A 19,430-nucleotide genomic window follows, 5' to 3' on the forward strand; every position below is an offset into this window, starting at 1 on the left:
CACCAGGGAATTCTGATTTTTTTATCCTTGCACACAACCTCACCACATGCCTCTCTGGCAGAATCAATCAATGTTTTCTTCAGAGGTTGCCACTGAATCTCCAAGGTTTTATTCTGTTCTCAAACTCTTTCATTTTCTTTTCAATAATCTTTCTGTATTTTAGTCTACAGTTCACATCTGGGAGCTGCTCAACTTTTATTCGCTTTAAAACTTTCTTACATGTTATTCTTTTCAATATGAAATTCAATTTTATCCTGCTCAAGACTAAATAGTGATCACTTCCAATTTCAAATCCTCTGTACACTCTGGTGTCCTGCACCAGGGAGAAAACATCGCTATCAACAATAACATAGTCAATGAGACTTTTCTTATTCCTAGCCTCTTCTCTCCATGTGAATTTGTGCATATTTTTATGTTGGAACATGGTGTTAGTAATAACCAGTCCATGTCCTGAGCAGAAATCCAACAGATATTTGCCATTATTATTAGCTTTGCTCTTTTCTCCAAATTTTCCCAAGATATTTTTGTATGTCTCACAATCATTTCCTACTCTGCTATTTAGATCCCCAACAAGGACCAACTTTTCCTTTTTTATTGTGTCAGTTGCTTTTTCTAAAGCGTCAAAAAATTCCTCCACTTCTACCTTAGTAGAACCTTCTGTGTGACCATAGGCACAAATAAGTCTCATTGTCCAGTTCCCCATTCTCATATTTGCCCACATTATTCTACTTGAGACTGACTGCCATTCAAGAAGATTAGCCTCGTATTTTGTGTTGAATACTATGGCTACTCCTTCTTTTCCTTGAATATTTTTGTATGTCTGACAATCATTTCCTACTCTGCTATTTAGATTCCCAACAAGGATCAACTTTTCCTTTTTCATTGTGTCAGTTGCTTTCTCTAAAGCATCAAAAAATTCCTCCGCTTCTTCTAAGGGACCATGGGCACAAATAAGTCTCATTGTTCAATTCCCCATTCTGATATTTGCCCACATCTCTCTGCTTGAGACTGACTGTCATTTAAGAAGATTCTCCTCATATTTTGTGTTGAATACTATGGCTACTCCTTCTTTTCCTTGATTGTCATTGCCTGAATATAACATTTTGTATTTATTGCTCAGAAAGATCTCACCAGTTTTGGTCTTTTTTGTTTCAGTCACCCCTGTTATGTCAATCTGCTACTTATCTAATTCCTCAGGTAGCTCCATTTCTTTGCCCTTCAGACTTCTTATGTTGATAGTACCGATCTTTAACTCTGGTGATGTTGAGTTGAGGTGTGCTTTCAGATTTGTTCCAGTAGCTGACTTTTCGCGCTTCACCCTGGTTTTCTGGCGAAAACAACAGGTGCCTTGTTTAACTGAGCGATGCCCCAGTTGGAATGAAAATTTGTCATGTTGTACCATCATTTTGTATACTGGTTTAAGCAAATAAGAATACAATATGGTCGTCTAAATCCCAAATTGCCAGCCCATCTTTCGTTCAGTATCCAGGTAGATACCCAACAGGGTGCACCACGAGAAGGTGAGGATTGGACATTAGGTCAGAGGCCCTGGTCGGTTCTCCATATTCCTTTAAAGGCTATGCAGAGGTCTCCTCTCAGTTATACAGCTTTGACCCTTAAGCATCCCCAGTTCATATATATATAATAATAATATAACATACTTTGTGAAACCTAGAATACTCGATATTAGTTGTTGGACAGACAGTTGATTTATCAGAAGCATGCTTATATTACAAAGAAGTTAAATAGCTAGAGCTGTAAAATATATCACATTAAGCAGTGAAAAAATACAACAGCTGAAAATTAAAATGAACAATGAATGTGTGAAAGCAAGTTGGTATTGTTATTTTCTACAACATAATGTATGTCATAACCATTGTCTGTAAATATAAGATTTTTGATGAATGAAGACACAACTTGGTGTAGGATGATGTCCTAGTTCTTACTGCACTGAGTAGGAATGCGCACCATTTTGGAAGTCTTCTTAAATTTCCTGACAAGACAGTTATGTTTGTATATTTTTTTTTTGCCAAAGTACTGATGGTCTTCATTGATTGTGTGGAAAGCTAAAACCAGGTTTGTGCTTTTTAATATCTCTCCTCATGACACTGCACTTCATTGAGAGAACGAAGGAAATTGTAATAAAGCATTCTGGCATGCTTAGATATTACTAACCTGTTTGCATATGTACCCAGAGAAGAGCTACTTCCATCTTAAATCTTTTCCCACTAGATACTATCTTGTTTAAACACTGTATAGAAAATACTCTTTCAATTTAAGAATAAGCAATGGGAGCAAACACATCTTGCTATGGGCTTGTCTCTATTGCCAGTTCTGTCTAACTTATTTATGGAATGCTTTGAAAAGAAAAGCCATAACAAGGTATCATCAGAAACCTAAAATTTGGTTATGTTGATAATATTCTCATTGGCTGGTGAGGCTCAAACAAAGAATTGAAAGATTTCAAGAACCATCTTAACAGCCTGTACCCTAGTATCAAGTTTACTCTTGAACCTGAAAACTGCAAGAGATTACCTTTCTTCCACACATTCTTCCAGAAGTCTCTGAAGACAAAAAAAAAAAAAAAAAAAGAGAGACATATTCAATGTACAGAATAAGCACATCCACGAACACCAGTAAATTCCACCATGCTTCTTCTCACACCACCATCCCTTACAGAAGACAGAATTAGTAGATCTTGAGCAGCATAGAAAAAAATGAAATAAAGAATGTAGTTATCTCACCTATACTTTTTCCTTTAATGAATATGAGTGCAAGATGATCAACAAGATTTTGTAAACTCTTTCCAAGTTGTGATCCCACTTCCTTACATCTGCAATGATATGGACAAAATTTCTCAGTTTTTTTAGTCATGACATAAAAGTAGCTTTCATTCCACTATACAAGATCTCCAGATTCTTACAGCCTCTGAAATCTCTGCCCCCCTGATACTCACACACTCAAGAAACCAGGGGTTTACAAGATTCATTGTTCATGTGATATTTGGTGTGTTGGACAAATGGAAGTTCCTGAGAGATCTGCATGTCAACATTTTTAAGAATGACAAAAAGAAATATCTTAATTAATTCACCTTGATGATCATCCACTTTCGTGGCAGAAAAAAAAATGCTTTACAATGAAATAACTGTTTTGCCAGGACATTTAAAGCACTCCAAAATGCTTCACACTCCTTGTTGACCTTGTGTAGGATGACCTTGTTCTTACTCAGTGGAGTAAGAACAAGGTCATCCTACACTAAGTTTGGTCTTTCTCTTTGTTAACAATTGCTGGAATAGAAATTATCAGGTCAAGGTTGTTCAGAGCTTTCCATTTCTTTCTGCCCTCCCATATCCTTTCTTTACACTGTTCCAGCTCAACTTTTTTTTTATATATATATCTTTTCTTATCAAGCCTCTCCACCTTTTTCGTGGTCATCACCTTGGTCTTTTCTCCTCAATTTTCATTTCATACATTCCTTTTTGGTATTCTTTCCAAAGTCATTCTCATATATCCGAACCACTTCAAGCAAGAGTTTTCAAGCATTTTTTCAAAATTTTCTAGTCTGTCCCAAAACATTCTTAATGTCTGCATTTCTTATTCTGTCTTTCCTTGTTTTTGCCAACTTGGTCCTCAGAACTTTCATTTCATTGCTTGTATTCTGTATATATCTCTTTTTGTTAGTCTGCTGCATAAAACAATTGGTGAAAAGTAACTTCTGTTAATCAAAATCTTACACTGTTAAAGGATTTCACTGGGCCAAAGTGTGTTTATCTCCTGATCTAAAGTGTTGGAGAAGGTCTGGTGTTCATTCAACCAAAAACTCATACTTACCTTGGCTATGACACATGTTATGTTGTAGAATGCTACAATATCAGTACTATTACATCTGCTTCCATGCATTTTATGTCTCTAGCCTATTTAACTGGTAATACAAGCACACTCTTCATGAAGTGTACCTATGGGCACATGAAACTAGTCAAGTTCTTTAGTTTAATAGTTTTTTTTAAATATATATATATATATATATTCATGTCATATGGTCTTTACTGCCAGTTTGAGGAAAGAATGAAACATAGTAAATGAATGTACTTAGTTTTTCTTTGTTAAGGTTTTATCATTGATTGAAAGTAAGACATATAAGAAGCATATAAGGTGCTATTCAAAGGTCCTTAGATTAGTGTTTTATTATTTTGAGATGAGATAGGATTATGTAACTAAAGCTGTATGAATCATTCAACTCATATTGCTTGCATCTGGGAGTGATGTATTCATGTTGGGGCATTTTTGTATAAAAAAATGGTAAAACCTCACTTCTGTTTATGTTTAGATGCTGTTCATATGTTTTAACATACTTTTTTTGAGGAATAAAGTGTGCATTGACATTTCTTAAGATGTGAAATGCTTGAAATAGCATTTGCAGGTAAAAAAGCTCTCAAAATTTCTGCTCCAACGAGAACTCCTGCCTACATATACTAATGTGTTATAAATTCAAACTCTCATGTATGGTAGTGTTAAAGAAAAAAAAAGACAAAGATATCAGCAGCAACATTACGTTGTTGGGATATTGGTGAGATTTTCTTAAGAAGAAAATATTCAAAGAAGTGAGAAAATGGAAATTTTCTTCTCTGTCATGATGCATAGTGTGGCATAGATCACAATCAACAGAGTTCATTGGCAAGAGCTATGTGTATGAAACAGTTAGTCCTATCCACTTGAACTGGGTGATTGTGTGATTGTTTATGTCAGTGTCTTCCAATGCATATGCTGGCTTTCTATAAATAGAGAATGATAATGAACCATTTAAAAGTGTAAATTGTGTTTAGGAGGAGCAGACAGTTGTATTTTAGGATTCTGGCTGTTAAAATATCTGAACGTCATTTACTTTTAATTGGATAATTTTTAGTGGAAAATGTTCTCTATGGTATTTATGACTCCCATTTATTTTTGTAGGAGGACAACACTATTAAATGGTCATCTCGTTGGGATTACATCTTGGAATCAATGCCTCACACAAACATTCAGTGGTTCAGGTACACAATATTTATTTTTTTTAAATGCATATCATGTAGATAATTTTAGCTACCATGAATACATTGGTTAACAAATTTAGAAATAGATTTCCTTTTCTGAAAGAATTAGCATTTGAATCCAAAAATGATCATGGTTTTTTGAAAAAGTTGCCATTGCACCTAAGTATAATAAGATACTAATATATTTTAATGTTATTTATTACCTTAATACTTTAAAAATGAGACACTATTCATATTTCAAAGAATTGAAATATAAGATGTTTCAGTAAAAATTAATGCAATGGAATCCTTATATTAGGAATAAAATTTTTGCCCAAGTATCATGGACATTTTCAGTATGAATTCAAAAATTAAAATGGTACAAGTAACATAACTTCTCAATGTGAGAAGTGTAGATGAGTTTGGACTGTGCTACTCTATTCACACATGAATAGAGTAGCACAGTCCAAACTACTCTAAAGTCCTAATGATGTTTTTTATATATGTCTAAAAATTTTAAACAAAATTAACTAGGGTGAGCTGTTTGAGGAACAGTTCCCTTTAGGGCAGTGGTTCTTAACCTGGGGAGGAGCACTGTGAATGCTGAAGGGCAGTAAGTGGTTAGGGGGTGCTGAGGGGGCAGTAAGCATTACAAATACTACTAATATAATAAAAGCAAAAAATTTCGTATTTAATCTAGCATCCTTATTTATATGGTATGTTTGGCAACACTGTTCAGAATATTGTATGTCTGGCAGTATTGTTCAAATTTATTCACCACTTATTTTTTGAATTTTTAGACTACTTTTTGGTCTGAATATTCTACATTGAAAATAATTAATTTGGCTATTTTTAGCAGAATTCACTACTTTTATAAGCTTTATCTGCTACTTTTCCTAATGCCCATCTGACAACCCTAGTTTGCAGTTTACATATAGCCGGTGGTTATCATGTGACGCACTTAGTTGATATTGTGAAGCACTGTAGCCCATTAAAATGTGTGAAAAAAAGAAAGTGTTGTCAATATTAAAGTGAATATTTAAAATATGGAGTTATTCAGTCTATAAATAATGAACAGTTACCAATGTGCTTAATATGTGAAAAAATTTTCTGAAACAAATCCTTCAAGAATGATTGAGCATTTAAAAACAAAGCCTCCAAATAAAGCAAAAGAGAATGTGGAGTACTTTTGCGAATTAAAGATTAAATTTAATAATCGTTCTAAACTTAAATAAGACCAGATTTTCTGCAGTTCCCAAGTCTACAAATAATAGATGATGATTTAATATTAGATACAGATTTGAATTGTTATCTTTCCCATCTTCTGACATTGAAAGAAGGCTTGATGATCAGATTCAAAGACTTTGAACTTAAAATACCCAATTGAGGTCATAAATCCATTTCTTTCTGATACCACTTCTGTTCATCCAAATTTGTGTGAAGAATTTATTGACTTAAAAAATTATTTTGAAGCTCAAGTACAATTTCAGCAGCGTGGGTATGAAAGATTCTGGCCAAACATGCAATGCAAGTATCCCCAGCTTTGGCAAGAAATAAAATGACTGCTCATTGCTTTTCCTTCTTCATACTTGGTCAAGAAAGGAATAAGTGTCGTGTTGCAGTTGTTAGCTAAGCAGCGAAATAGATTGCAAATAAGTGAACGAGGAGATTTGAGACTTTGTTTGTTGAACAGTGAACCTAATATTGAAAAATTAGCAGGATCTCATTAGGCTCAGAATAGCTATTAATGATTGGCTTAAGTTTGAGGTAATTGGCTTAATGATTGGCATTGGTAAGTTTACATCTTTTTTGAGTAAAAATTAATTTGTATCAAAGTCATTAATTTTTAATTAACTATCAGTTCGAAACTCTCAAAACTCATACAAGCAATCTCAGCGCCTTATAAAGATTATAATGCTACAGTAATCTATAAAACAGAAACATCTGAATCATTTCCAGTGACAACAGGAGTCCTGCAAGGTGATGTACTTGCACCTTATTTGTTTTTAATATGCTTGGACTACATCTTCTGGACCATCAACACAGAAGATCTTGGTTTTAACATTAAAAACATCCACCCACACCATGCAAATATCTTAGCTTTGCTGACAATGTTGTACTTATTGATACAGAACCAACAAATGCCCAAAAAATCTCAGTCTACTAGAGGCACAGGCTAAACTTATTGGTCTGCAGATCAACATTCAAAAGTCCAAAGTATTCTGAATAGGTTGTGAAAACTTTATACTTCATATCAACAATAAACTCTTAGAAAGCATAAAGGACTTTCAATACCTTGGATCGTACATTAGCAATATAGAAAATGTAAACAGCTAGCGCTAGTCTTCGATAAGAAACTCCGCCCCATTTGGAAATCATCATTAGTATCATTAAAGACAAAATTAAGACTATATCATGCAACCAGTAGATCTATCTTCTTGTATGGTTCTCAAACCTGGACAATAAGCACCAAAAAAACTACAGATCTAATTAACTCCTTTGGAACTACATGTATCAGACTGATCCTTGGATACATCTGGATGGACCACGTCACTAACTCTGCTGTGCTAAATCTGGTTAAGCAAGAGCTACTTGTCAGTATAGTCAAAAAACTACAACTCAGATGGCTTGGGCATCAACTCGGACATCTTGCCCTTTTTGGAATCCCTCAACCAAAAGATGGCAAACACAGTAGAGGAAGACCATGCGAACAATTTTGGCAATACATGTGTGAAACTATCAGTAGGCTGGACTGCAAAACTCCATCTGACATCTACCAGTTAGCTCAAGATAGAGAGACTTGGAAGACCATAATTTGCAATATTTAATTTTTAATATAAATCTCTTTTCCCTTTTCACATTGTATCATATTGTGAATATGTATGTATCAGTTCAAATATGTTCAAATATAATTTAGGTTTGCCTAATAATATATTATAATTATCTTATTTAGTCATTAACATAGTGTAAAATTGAGTAGGTGGGGCCAGGCCATACAAATGGTTGAAAGGGGATGCCAGGCAAAAAAAAGGTTAACCACTGCTGTAGGGGATAACTTAGTCCATATAATCCATTCAGACTGAGGAAAGTAGCAAAGTTTAACAGCTTTCTTTGTGCAGTTCAGCTCCATAAGAAAACGGCTTTTACATAGGACCTTGAGCTCTTTTTCCAGAGAATTCTGTGTTTGAAGGAGATGGCATATTCAGCAAGTCCAGACTCTTTCAGCTAATGGAATTTTATATAGTCTAGATATTTCTTGCAACAAACTGCTGCAGATCTGTTTATTAGTTTCTTTCACTGTATCCTTTCTTTTAGTGTACTTCTCATTTTCTTCATTCCAGTAAGGGATGTATTTCTGTGTATCTGTCTATCTGTGTGAATTATTTCTCAGATGTTAATTAACTTCACAACCATACATATTTAAATCCAAGAGGGGATGTGAACAATCTAAGTATTTGCACTGATTGAATAATTCTGTCAATTCACCCTTACTCAGGTTCAGCATAAAATCGTTACATTCTGCTGAGGATTTATATTATTGAAATCAACGGCTTTCTGCATTTTCTTTTAATAAATATGAATTGTCTTTAATTGTTTTAAAGTACTGGCCAAACAAGACATTGTTTTAAAATTTAGTACACTCAGTACAGCAAACTTAAATCAGCTATACTGATTAGTTTGATTGGTTATACCAACAAAACAATGTATAATGCAATAGTATATTAGCAAGGACTACATAAAGACTATATACAGTTGAATTTGCTTGACATTATTCTTTTCATAAGGTAAAGAAAGAAATAATTGTTAATATTATTTATAATCATCTTATATAAAACATGGAACTATTAGGATTTCTTCACTGTGAACCACTTACACATAATAAAACAACCCAAACATTTATCACACTTCAGAATTTTATGTGGATATCATAATAATATTTCTATTTCTGATTTCTTTTCACTTGGTGCACTTTGAAGAAATCATGTTCCAACTTATTGGCAAAAATGGATGAATTTGAATGCTTGTTTTTTTTGTTTTGTACATTACATTAAGTTTTAAATATCTTATACCAAGTTTATTCAAAGAAATTTTAATAGTTACAAAAATGGATTTAAAGCTGCCCCTTAATAATTATGGATTCTTTATTTTTTCTACTTTCTCGAAAACAAAAGTTTATTATACATGGCGTTTCAAAAAGAATGTCCCAATTTGAAAATTGTATATCTCTGCAACCACAAACCACAAATGTATGCAACTTGTACTATGTGAATGGCCTTGGCCCAAAGTTTGATGTCGTCATATCAAACTCTGGGCCAAGGCCGTTCACATGGTACAAGTCGCGTTCATTTGTGGTTTGTGGTTGCAGAGATATACAATTTTCAAATCGGAACATTCTTTTTGAAACACCCTGTATAGTATAATTTAAGTGATTTTCTGTGATTAAAAATTGAGCAGTATGAATGCAGTTACTTTTCTAATTTAGCATGGCATTTGAAAATCTTTTGAGTAATCCTCAATCCTTGTATTTAATTATGAAAATTGAGATTCTGGAAATTCAAAGGAAGTGTAAAATTGCAAAAGAATTGCATTTTCAGTAATGAAGTTTTAATTGTAATTTAAAAAAGATACATTATAAATAAGTATGGTATTAAATTTCTTTTTGAAAACACAGTTTGTTTACTGTATGTTAAATAAGCTGAATTTAATAATTGTGTATTTGATGTTTATTTTTAGCATTCTAAACTCACTGGTAATAGTTCTTTTCTTGACTGGAATGGTGGCTATGATCCTTCTGCGCACCTTGCATAAAGATATAGCAAGATATAACCAGATTGAATCAGGGGTTTGTATCAGAAATCTTCAAAGTATGAGCTGGTATATCATCATTACTTAAATATATAGATATTACTTAAATAATAAATTAGAGAAGAACATTTATCTCTTGTTTATTGGGAGTTGTGGGTGATTTCTGTTGATATTATCAGTTTGTTTAATCATATTTCCATGAGATTTACATAGATCAAGCAAAATATTGGAGGATAAGTGGTATGAACAGTTAAAACTATATTTTAAATACTATAAACAGGTTGTATTCTCCTGGCTGTAAAGCATGGCATTTCCAATGCTAGTGTTGGAATATTTCTTCTTGTATGGATTGGCCCATAAATTTTATGAATGCTACTATGAATAGAAATGTACTTCTACATTCTGAACAATGTTGCACTTTCTGTCATACAGTAAGTCTGACATTACTTGGATAGTCCATTAGAGGCAAATGATGGCAGAGTTTCTATTTTTATTTTATTTTTTATTTACTTCCCTCAAATTGAATTACACCTTGTGAGCACTTATTTCACAAATCTGAAAGTTGTAATAGGGACTATGAATGACATAGAGAACTTCATTCACTCTTCTTCAGGGGCTTTTTCATCCTGCATACAGACAAATTGACCTTCAGTACACATGCAATTTACAGACAAAATATACTAATGGTGGTGGTGGGCACTAGATGATGATGAGAGTGGTGATTTGTGGGTTAAGTGGTGGACACGGAAGTAGTTGTAGAGTAGGTACCCTCCCTCGAGGAGTCTTTGCAGGTGTCACGAAATAATAATAATACACTGGATTCATAGCCTAGGTGGCTTCTGCCATACTTCTATTGCATTTAACCTATCCTGTTAAAGAGAAGATAAGATGAGACAACATTACTCGAAGATCATGCCCAGCATAATATTAAAACCCCCTCAAGGATGGCATGGTGGTGGTACCAAAAAAGGTAGCATGAAAAGTAATCTTCATAAGATATTCACATCTAATGGAGGCCAACTAGTCAACAAATTAAAACTCTCACCACTGAAATTAATTCATTCAATACAGTGTTTCATTGTTATAAACATCAGAAGGAGAGAAGTAAATAAGTAACTTATTGAACTTTCTGAGATTTTTGTGGATTTCTAACTGTCATCTTTAGGAGTGCATACAACTGTGGTAAAACACACAGCATTCAATTAGATTATTTTGATGGCCTAAACAGCAGTATAAATGATGTGCACCACTTACAGCCATCTAAACCGAAACTACTATTCCTTCCATAACCTCAATAGTCCAAATTACACAGCTCTTTCTGCCACAAGGGTGGCACTTGTGCATTCATAAGAACTGACCTACTGTGCCAGGAACTGCAAATCCTTGAATTCCCACTATTTGATCTGCTTTGGCTCAAAATTTCTCTACCAAATCCAACCCTCCCTTTTCATAAGCTCCCCCTCTATCGTTCTCCAAACTTCGACCACTCTGACCTCTTCAACTTTCTCTCTCTAAAGCTCGACTTTCTGTAGTCTAAGTACCTGAATATTGAGGTCATCCTTCTTGGAAACTTCAATGTCCTCAACTCATTTTGGCTCTCCTTCTCCAGTTTCACTGATCAAGCAGGCAGGGATGCTGAGGTGTTTGCCATCTACCTATCTCAGATCATCAGTCTTCCTGCCAGAATACGAGACAACCAACTCTAATTTGCCAACACTCTTGATCTCTTCCTAACACGCTCCCCTTCCAGGAATACTGTGGTTGTCGGTTCTCCTCTTGGAAACTCGGACCACAACCTCATACAAGTCTCTTTTGCTGCAGAACAACCTACACTCACCAGTTCACAGTCTTGTGTCTTTTGGCACGACAAGGGTGCCAACTGGGAGGCTGTTCCTCCTTTCCATGATTTGACTACTGCTTCAGAGTTTTTCTAATCCCAGCACCTGCTCAGACCAAATAACAGAAATCATCTTCACAGGAATGAAGGCTTTCATCCACTATTCCAGTCCAAATTCTCAGCCACCATCCAAGCCTTGGTTCTCAAAAAAGTGTGCCAATGCTGTAAATTTACCTCTGCTTACCACAATCGGCTCAAGACCAAAACTCTAACTGCCCTCTCTGTTTATACTGCAGCTTGCAATAGTTGTAAAAGAATCATTACCAAGTCGAAGTCAGACTTTGAAAGGTCCAAATGCCTCAAATTCACCTCCTGCCCAAATAGCAGTCGCTCCTTCTTGTCCCTTGCAAGGCTATTGGCCACAACTTCTGCCCACCCAAGTTACCACCACCACTCACATCCAGATGGTACTGTAGTCACCTCACCAAAAGATAAGGCAAACTTACTTGCATCGGTCTTCTCTTCCAATTCCCCTGCATTGATGACCTGTGCAAAGTCCCTCCCCCCCACTCTACAAAGAACTGCTCCCTTCAGTATGCCACCTATTGTGTTAAAAAAATGTGCCTGCCCTAAAACTAATGCCTATTCTGTATTGCCTCTTCAGTCTATCCTATTCAGCCCATTCCAAAGAAAGGTGATTAAAGTCAACCAACAAACTACTGTCCAATTACTCTCACTTCTATTCTCTTTAAAATTATGGAGAAGGTAATCAACAACCAACTTTTGAACCACCTTGAGTCATACATACTAATCAGTGACCAGCAGTATGGATTCTGCCACTCATGATCTACAGCTGATCTTGTTTTCACCATCCACCTCTGGACTCTAGCCATGGAGAAATTTGGAGAAACTCACGTGGTTGTTCTCGACATTTCATTATGTTTGACACAGGGACCTACTTAACAAACTACCATCCTGTGGATTGCCAACTTTCGCACTGGTCATTTACTATGTTATGATAGATAGCTTACTCTCCTCAGTCTATCCTATTCAGCCCATTCCAAAGAAAGGTGATTAAAGTCAACCAACAAACTACTGTCCAATTACTCTCACTTCTATTCTCTTTTAAAATTATGGAGAAGGTAATCAACAACCAACTTTTGAACCACCTTGAGTCATACATACTAATCAGTGACCAGCAGTATGGATTCTGTCACTCGTGATCTACAGCTGATCTTGTTTTCACCATCCACCTCTGGACTCTAGCCATGGAGAAATTTGGAGAAACACGTGGTTGTTCTCGACACAGGGACCTACTTAACAAACTGCCATCCTGTGGATTGCCAACTTTCGCACTGGTCATTTACTATGTTATGATAGATAGCTTACTCTCCTCAGATTTCCCCACCAATTCAGGAGTATCCCAAGGTTCTGTTCTTTCACCACACTCTCTTCCTCTTGTATAGAAACGACCCTTTTTCACAGACTTCCAATCCTATCCATAGCTTTGCTGATGACAGTACACTCCATTCCTCCTTTTCATTCGACAAACCTGTTAGTGCTCAAAAATTAGAATCCTCAAGATCTTCCACAACCAGGCACCTGAAACTCTGATCTCCTAGGCATATCCCAGTGGGGCAAGGACAACCTAGTAAACTTTAATGCCACCAAAACTCAGTTCTGTCTGATCTCTCACAAGAAAAGCTCACATCCCTTCCCCTTACTTTCAGTAATACTGAGATATCCAAACATGATCCGATTTGTCTTCTTGGACTGACTTACACCTCCAATCTTTCCTGGCACAACCATATTTCAACTATAGCTTCTACAGCTGCCAAAAAACTTGGTGTACTTTTTCACACATGACGCTACTTCACAACTGCTAATTCTATATCAAGCCCAAACTGGAATATTGCTCCTATATTTGGGATGGTGCACCAAAATCCTCTCTAAGATTGCTTGATTCTATCCAGAAGAGGGGGATCCAGCTAAATAATGATTCTTCTCTCAATCCTACTTCAATCCTTCTCTCATAGATGTTTAGTTTGTTCCTTGTACCTCTTCTACTGATACTTTCATGAACAGTGCTCTGCTGAATTGGCCACTATTATTCCTCCAAAATCATTAAAACAAGAGCCACTGCTAACCAACACCCTTTTATAGTCCCATCTTAAAACTCACTGAATCAACTTCACAGGCTCCTCTTTTATTCCATCTACTTCTGTACTTTGGAACAGTCTCTTCCACTCTACGACCCTCAGATTCAAACAAAATGTGAACAAATTCTTTCTTTCTTCTGTTCCTCTTGCCCACACATGGCACTAGTGTGCTATAGGTTTTGTGGCCTTTCATGTGTGAACCAGATAGTTAGAAGAAAAATGAATAAATAAATGAAAATTAAAAAAAAAAAAAATCCTGTTTATAGCCTTGATATGGCAAAAGGGTGATCAGGTAGTAATGGGACTGGCATGTCAAAAGAATATCTTCTAAAAAGGGTCATCCAAAGAATGAAGGTCATACTACTACTACCTGGCTAATATTGACAGGTGAAATTAGGACCTCCTCCCATATTTGTAATTCCATAGATCAAACAAAGCATGAAGCTCAATAGAGCCCATGGCCATAACAGGGATTGTAATTACCCAAATAAGACTCATCCATTATCATCAAATTTCTGATATGTACTCTCAGGGAGTGTATAGGATACTATGATGGTACTACATTAGAATTAAGTTTACCTTATCAATAATTTTCCTCTAAATTAATCTGTTATTTGTTGGCACTCTAGTATCATCAGATCTTATATTTCATTCTTCAAGGACACTTCCAATTGCATGTATCCTCCTAGACAGGTGTTTGATGCATGCCATCATGCATCGAACACCTGTTTGGCTAATCTTCCTTCTCCTATTCTGTTTAAGTGATTAGATTAGTTCTTTTCATATGTTCCTGAATGCTAACAATGTCAACATCCTTCATATCTTCACTGTTAATATGCTCCTCCAGTTCTTGTCATCTGGTCACTCTCCTACAGTTCTTCTCATATCTAGTTTGATCAGTTGTTTTCTAATCTAACTCTCAGATCTGTAAGTTAAATTTGGTTTGAATGCTGCATTGCATATTGCTAGTTTAGTGTTTTGGCTAACTTCTCTCTTATTCCATATAAATTTAGTAATCTGACTTTCCACCATACCAGTGTTGCTCATTGCTACTGTCTGTTTCCATATTTAATTTGCCATTTTCACTAAGAACTGGGCCTAAAATAGTCAAAATATTTTACTTGTTCTGTAGATTTTCTATTCAGGATGTTTATGCCTTTTGCTTATTTTTATCAAATTTATTCAATCTAATCATAGAATTGTCGCTTTGTTTATTTAGAAGTATACCATCATTTGCATAAAGTAGACAGCTAAATTGAATATCACCAATTTGATATCAGGTTTGATACTACTTTTTTTTCCGTATTGTTGATAAATAACAGTAAAAAAAAAGTGCACTCTTGTCTTACATATTATTTTACATCAAAACCATCTTCCTGTACCTCCTCCATTTCTAACTGCTGACTTGCATCCTAAGTATAAACTGCATTTTTATATTTATCAAGTCTGATGCTATGTTTCTTTCATAATGTGATCTATTTAGATAATAATAATTAAGAATGGGGATAGTGTTTACCCTTGTCTTAACTGATTTTGCATCAAACCTTCTTGCTGTACTCATTCAATTCTAATTACTGACTTACAACATAAACCACAGAATTCACATTTATTATACCATTCCAACTGTGAAAACAATTTTTTGGTGGCATAGGTTTTCTAATACATTAAAAAACAAAAAAAAAAAAGAATAGATAATGTACACTAAAGAAATATCCTGAAGAAAAATAAAGTAACACATCTTCCGTTCTTAGACACTAGTTATATAACTAAAAGATGGCTATAACCCCTGTAGTATTTTGTCTATTTTATAGGGGTGATAGTCATTTTGTAGTTATATAACTAGTGTCTAAGAACGGAAGATGTGTTACTTTATTTTTCTTCAGGATATTTCTTTAGTGTACATTATTATTTTTTACTAGTATTTCCCCAACTCTCCTGCAACCAATACAAGATTACAACAAAACTATTTCCATCCTTTATATCTTAGGATTGGCAGACCATGCTCTGGATATTCCTTCACACAGGATTAAATGGAAGATGATAGGTGTACTGCACAGAGGTCATCATAGGTTCTGAGAGACTATTTTTGAAATCAGCATCAGATACGAAACACTCCCTTAACCTCAACAAGTATGGCTGCATTAATTTGCCATGCCAAAGATCAAGAGATGGTCATTCTAACACCTTACAATTTGAATTGTTTCTACAACAATCAATGGGTGCTGTGTGATTTTCCACAGTTGTAATTTGTGCTCTGCAGATGCTGCTTCGAAATTCAGTAAATTAATTATTTGCTTCTGGTGTTTATACCATAAAGTAGTGTTATAAGCATATCTATATGTATAAAATCTATTTAGATTATTTTAATGTATTTCGATTGTGCAAATTTAAACAGATATATGAGTTTTTACTAAACTCTCCTTTTTTATGTTTTTGGGACAACATTGAAACATTATGCCAAAGAAAATGTAGACTTTATAAAAAATATTTTACATCAGGAAGAGAGAATATAAAACATAAGCCCGTTGTTTACCTCAAGAAAATATTTTATTTCTTGTCACTGAATATTTAACTGGATCTCATGAAAAATTTTGTTTAGCATTGGACAAAAATGAACCTAATTTTCAGTAAGATTTACAAAGATTTCAGGCAGCTTTAAGAAGCTGCATTTGTTCCTCTTCAAATAAAAAATAAGGAATTTGCAGATTATCATTAAAATACTACTAGAAGCCTAGAAATCAGTATCAGATATTGTTGGAGGAATTTTAGATAAAAAAGTTGAAAATTGTAGAACTAGTTGATCAACTTATAACCAAGCACCACAAGATGAAGATCAGGAAGTCATTGAAGACATCATCAAATTCCTGACATCTACTATCAAGGAGGTGTACAGGATATGATAGTACTACATGAAAAATTTACATCATTACTAACTTCCTATCTACAATTTTCCTCCAAATCAGTCTGTTACATGCCAAGACTCCACATATATCTTGGTCTTCCTCTGGGTCTTTTTCCTGCCATCTGGGCAAAGACCACTTGTTTTGCTAATCTTTCCTCTCCCATTCTGTTTAAGTGACATACCACCTGAGATTAGCTCTGTTGATGCATTCCTGGATGCTAACAATGTCAAGTTCTTTACTGATATCCTTGTTTTTAATATGATATTGCCATTGATGCCATCTGTTCATACCCCTAATCTTTCTCAGATCCATAAGTTAAAATTGGTTTGAATACTGTATTGTATATAGCTAATTTAGTGTTTTGACTAATTTCTCTCTTATTCCATATGAATTTATTCAGTTGACTTCCTACCATGCCAGCTTTGTTGATTCTGTTGTCTATTTCCATATTTAATTTATCATCTTCACTAAAAATCATGTCTAAGTAGCTGAAATTTTTACTTGTTCTATAGGTTCTCCATTCACAATGCAGTTGGTATTTTCAATGCTTCTGCCTATTTTCATTTTCTTTGTCTTGTTATTGCTGACCTCATACCATATCTATTACAAGTTATTCAATTTAGTTAAGGAATCTTGCAGACTTGTAGCAGATTTATTTAGAAGTATAACATCTGCAAAGAGCTGAGATTAACATCTCCAATTTTGATATCAGGTTTAATACCACTTTCTTTCATAATGTGATCCATATAGATAATGAATAACAGAGGGGACTATGTACATTCTTGTCTGACACCAGATTTAACATTTTCATTGTGTCAGATGCTTTCTCTAAAGCCTCAAAGAATTCCTCCACTTCTACCCTATTAGAACCTTCTTTGGGACCATAGACACAAATAAGTCTCATTGTCCAGTACACTATTCTGATATTTTCCCACATTGCTCTACTTGAGACTGCCTACCATTCAAGAAGATTAGTGTTGGATACTATGGCTACTACTTTTCCTTGATTGTCATTGCCTGAATATAACATTTTGTATTTATTGCTCAGAAAGATCTCACCAGTTTTTGCCTTTTTTGTTTCAGTCACCCATATTATGTCAATATGGTACTTATCCAATTCCTCAGCTAGCTATTTCTTTGCCATTCGAGCTTCTTATGTTGATGGTACTGATCTTGAACTCTGGTGATGTTGAGTTGGGGTGCGTTTTAGGATTTCTTCCAGTAGCTGACTTTTCGCTGTTCGCCCTGGTTCCCTGGCGAAAACAACAGGGGCCTTGTTTAACTGGGCGATGCCCCAGCCGACATGAAATTTTGTTATATTGTACCATCATTTTGTACATTGGTTTAAGCCAATAAGAATACAATTTGGTCGACTAAATCCCAAATTGCCAGCCCATCCTCGTTCGTTCAGTATCCAGGTAGATACCTTACAGGGCGCCCCATGAGAAGGTGAGGATTGGACATTAGGTCAGAAGCCCTGGTCAGTTCTCTGCATTCCTTTAAAGGCTATGTGGAGGTCTCCTCTCAGGTATACATCTTTGACCCTTAATAACAAAAATGTTTTTGTAATGTATTTTTAAGTTATTTTGAAACATCAAAAAAGTTTACTGTTATTTGTGCAGTTTATAGATGTGTGGAGTGAATTTGATGGACATAAGGACCTGTATATGCCTGATGGAGGGCACTTGAATGGTTTTAGAGTTAGATGCTTGGTGAAAGTGTTGTTCAGTGAGAGTTTGGAAGTGCAAAACCAGGGAAACTAGAAATATTGGGGGGGGGGAGATCAAGCATTTGCCTAGCCACCCTTGGAATAGATAAGTATGAGTGTAGGAATGATTATGAAGAGCTGAGTGCAGTTTCAAATTTGAATGGGCAGGTAATGGCATTATGTAAGGGTAACTGTGGACCCAAGGGAATGTCGAAATGCATGTACACGAATGCCTGAAGTATCAGAAATAAAAGAGAGGAGTTTTAACATTGGTCAGCTCAACTTGATCAAAAATTATTGGCATCAGCAAGACCTGGTTGTCACAGAATGATGTAGTTACAGGGATAGAATGTGATGGATATTGTATTTGCAGAGAAGATAGAAGAAATAGTGCAGGAAAGGGGGGGGGGATTATTAATGATATCAACCAACAAAAATAGAAGTTAAGGAAGATTGTAGGTCTGATGGAAATAGTTCGTTTAAGACTATCTGGTGTGAGATAGAGGCCAATAGGATAAAATATTGTTGGTTGCTGCTATAGACCTGGGGATCCAGAAGAAAATGTGGATGACATGCTTCAGCAGATTAGCAGTGAGTGCAGACTGAGCAATTATCATGGGAGACTTCAACTATGGTGACATAGATTGAAAGGAGGAAAGGGCACGTGGTAAAATGGAAATGAAATTTATACAGTTATTAAGGGATCATTACCTGAAACAGCACATGTGAAGGAAGGGACCAGGGGTTGAGAATGTGTTAGATCTGGTAATTGCATCAGAAGATCTATCTATAACTGTAGTAATTCTACCTCTGATCAGGAAAAGTAGATTCAGTCTTGTCCTGGGAGGTTGCTCAACATGTGGAAATTTCAGTCAAGAAAGGGCTTATACAGCACTACAAAGCTGTATAAATCCAAAGATGTAAGATTATAACAAACTTAGGAGGCAACTTGGAACAGTGCCATGGCATAAGAAACTACATGGAAGGAATGTCATTAGTGCATGGGAA

General features: G+C 35.3%; 1 protein-coding gene across 1 annotated transcript in view; it reads left to right on the forward strand.

Annotated features, from left to right (window-relative positions):
• The window catches only part of TM9SF2 (transmembrane 9 superfamily protein member 2), a 152,339-nt gene that overhangs the window by 57,319 nt on the left and 75,590 nt on the right, over positions 1–19,430 (forward strand). Inside the window, exons 8-9 of the mRNA XM_090413959.1 lie at positions 4,951–5,030; positions 9,744–9,852. Coding sequence (XP_090270085.1) covers positions 4,951–5,030; positions 9,744–9,852 — 189 coding nt within the window. The remainder of the gene's footprint in view (positions 1–4,950; positions 5,031–9,743; positions 9,853–19,430) is intronic.

This window comes from Typopeltis vanoorti, chromosome 24 (assembly GCF_054136105.1).
Source record: "Typopeltis vanoorti isolate ZY-2024b chromosome 24, IOZ_Tvanoo_1.0, whole genome shotgun sequence".
In the NCBI taxonomy this organism is placed as follows: domain Eukaryota; kingdom Metazoa; phylum Arthropoda; class Arachnida; order Uropygi; family Thelyphonidae; genus Typopeltis; species Typopeltis vanoorti.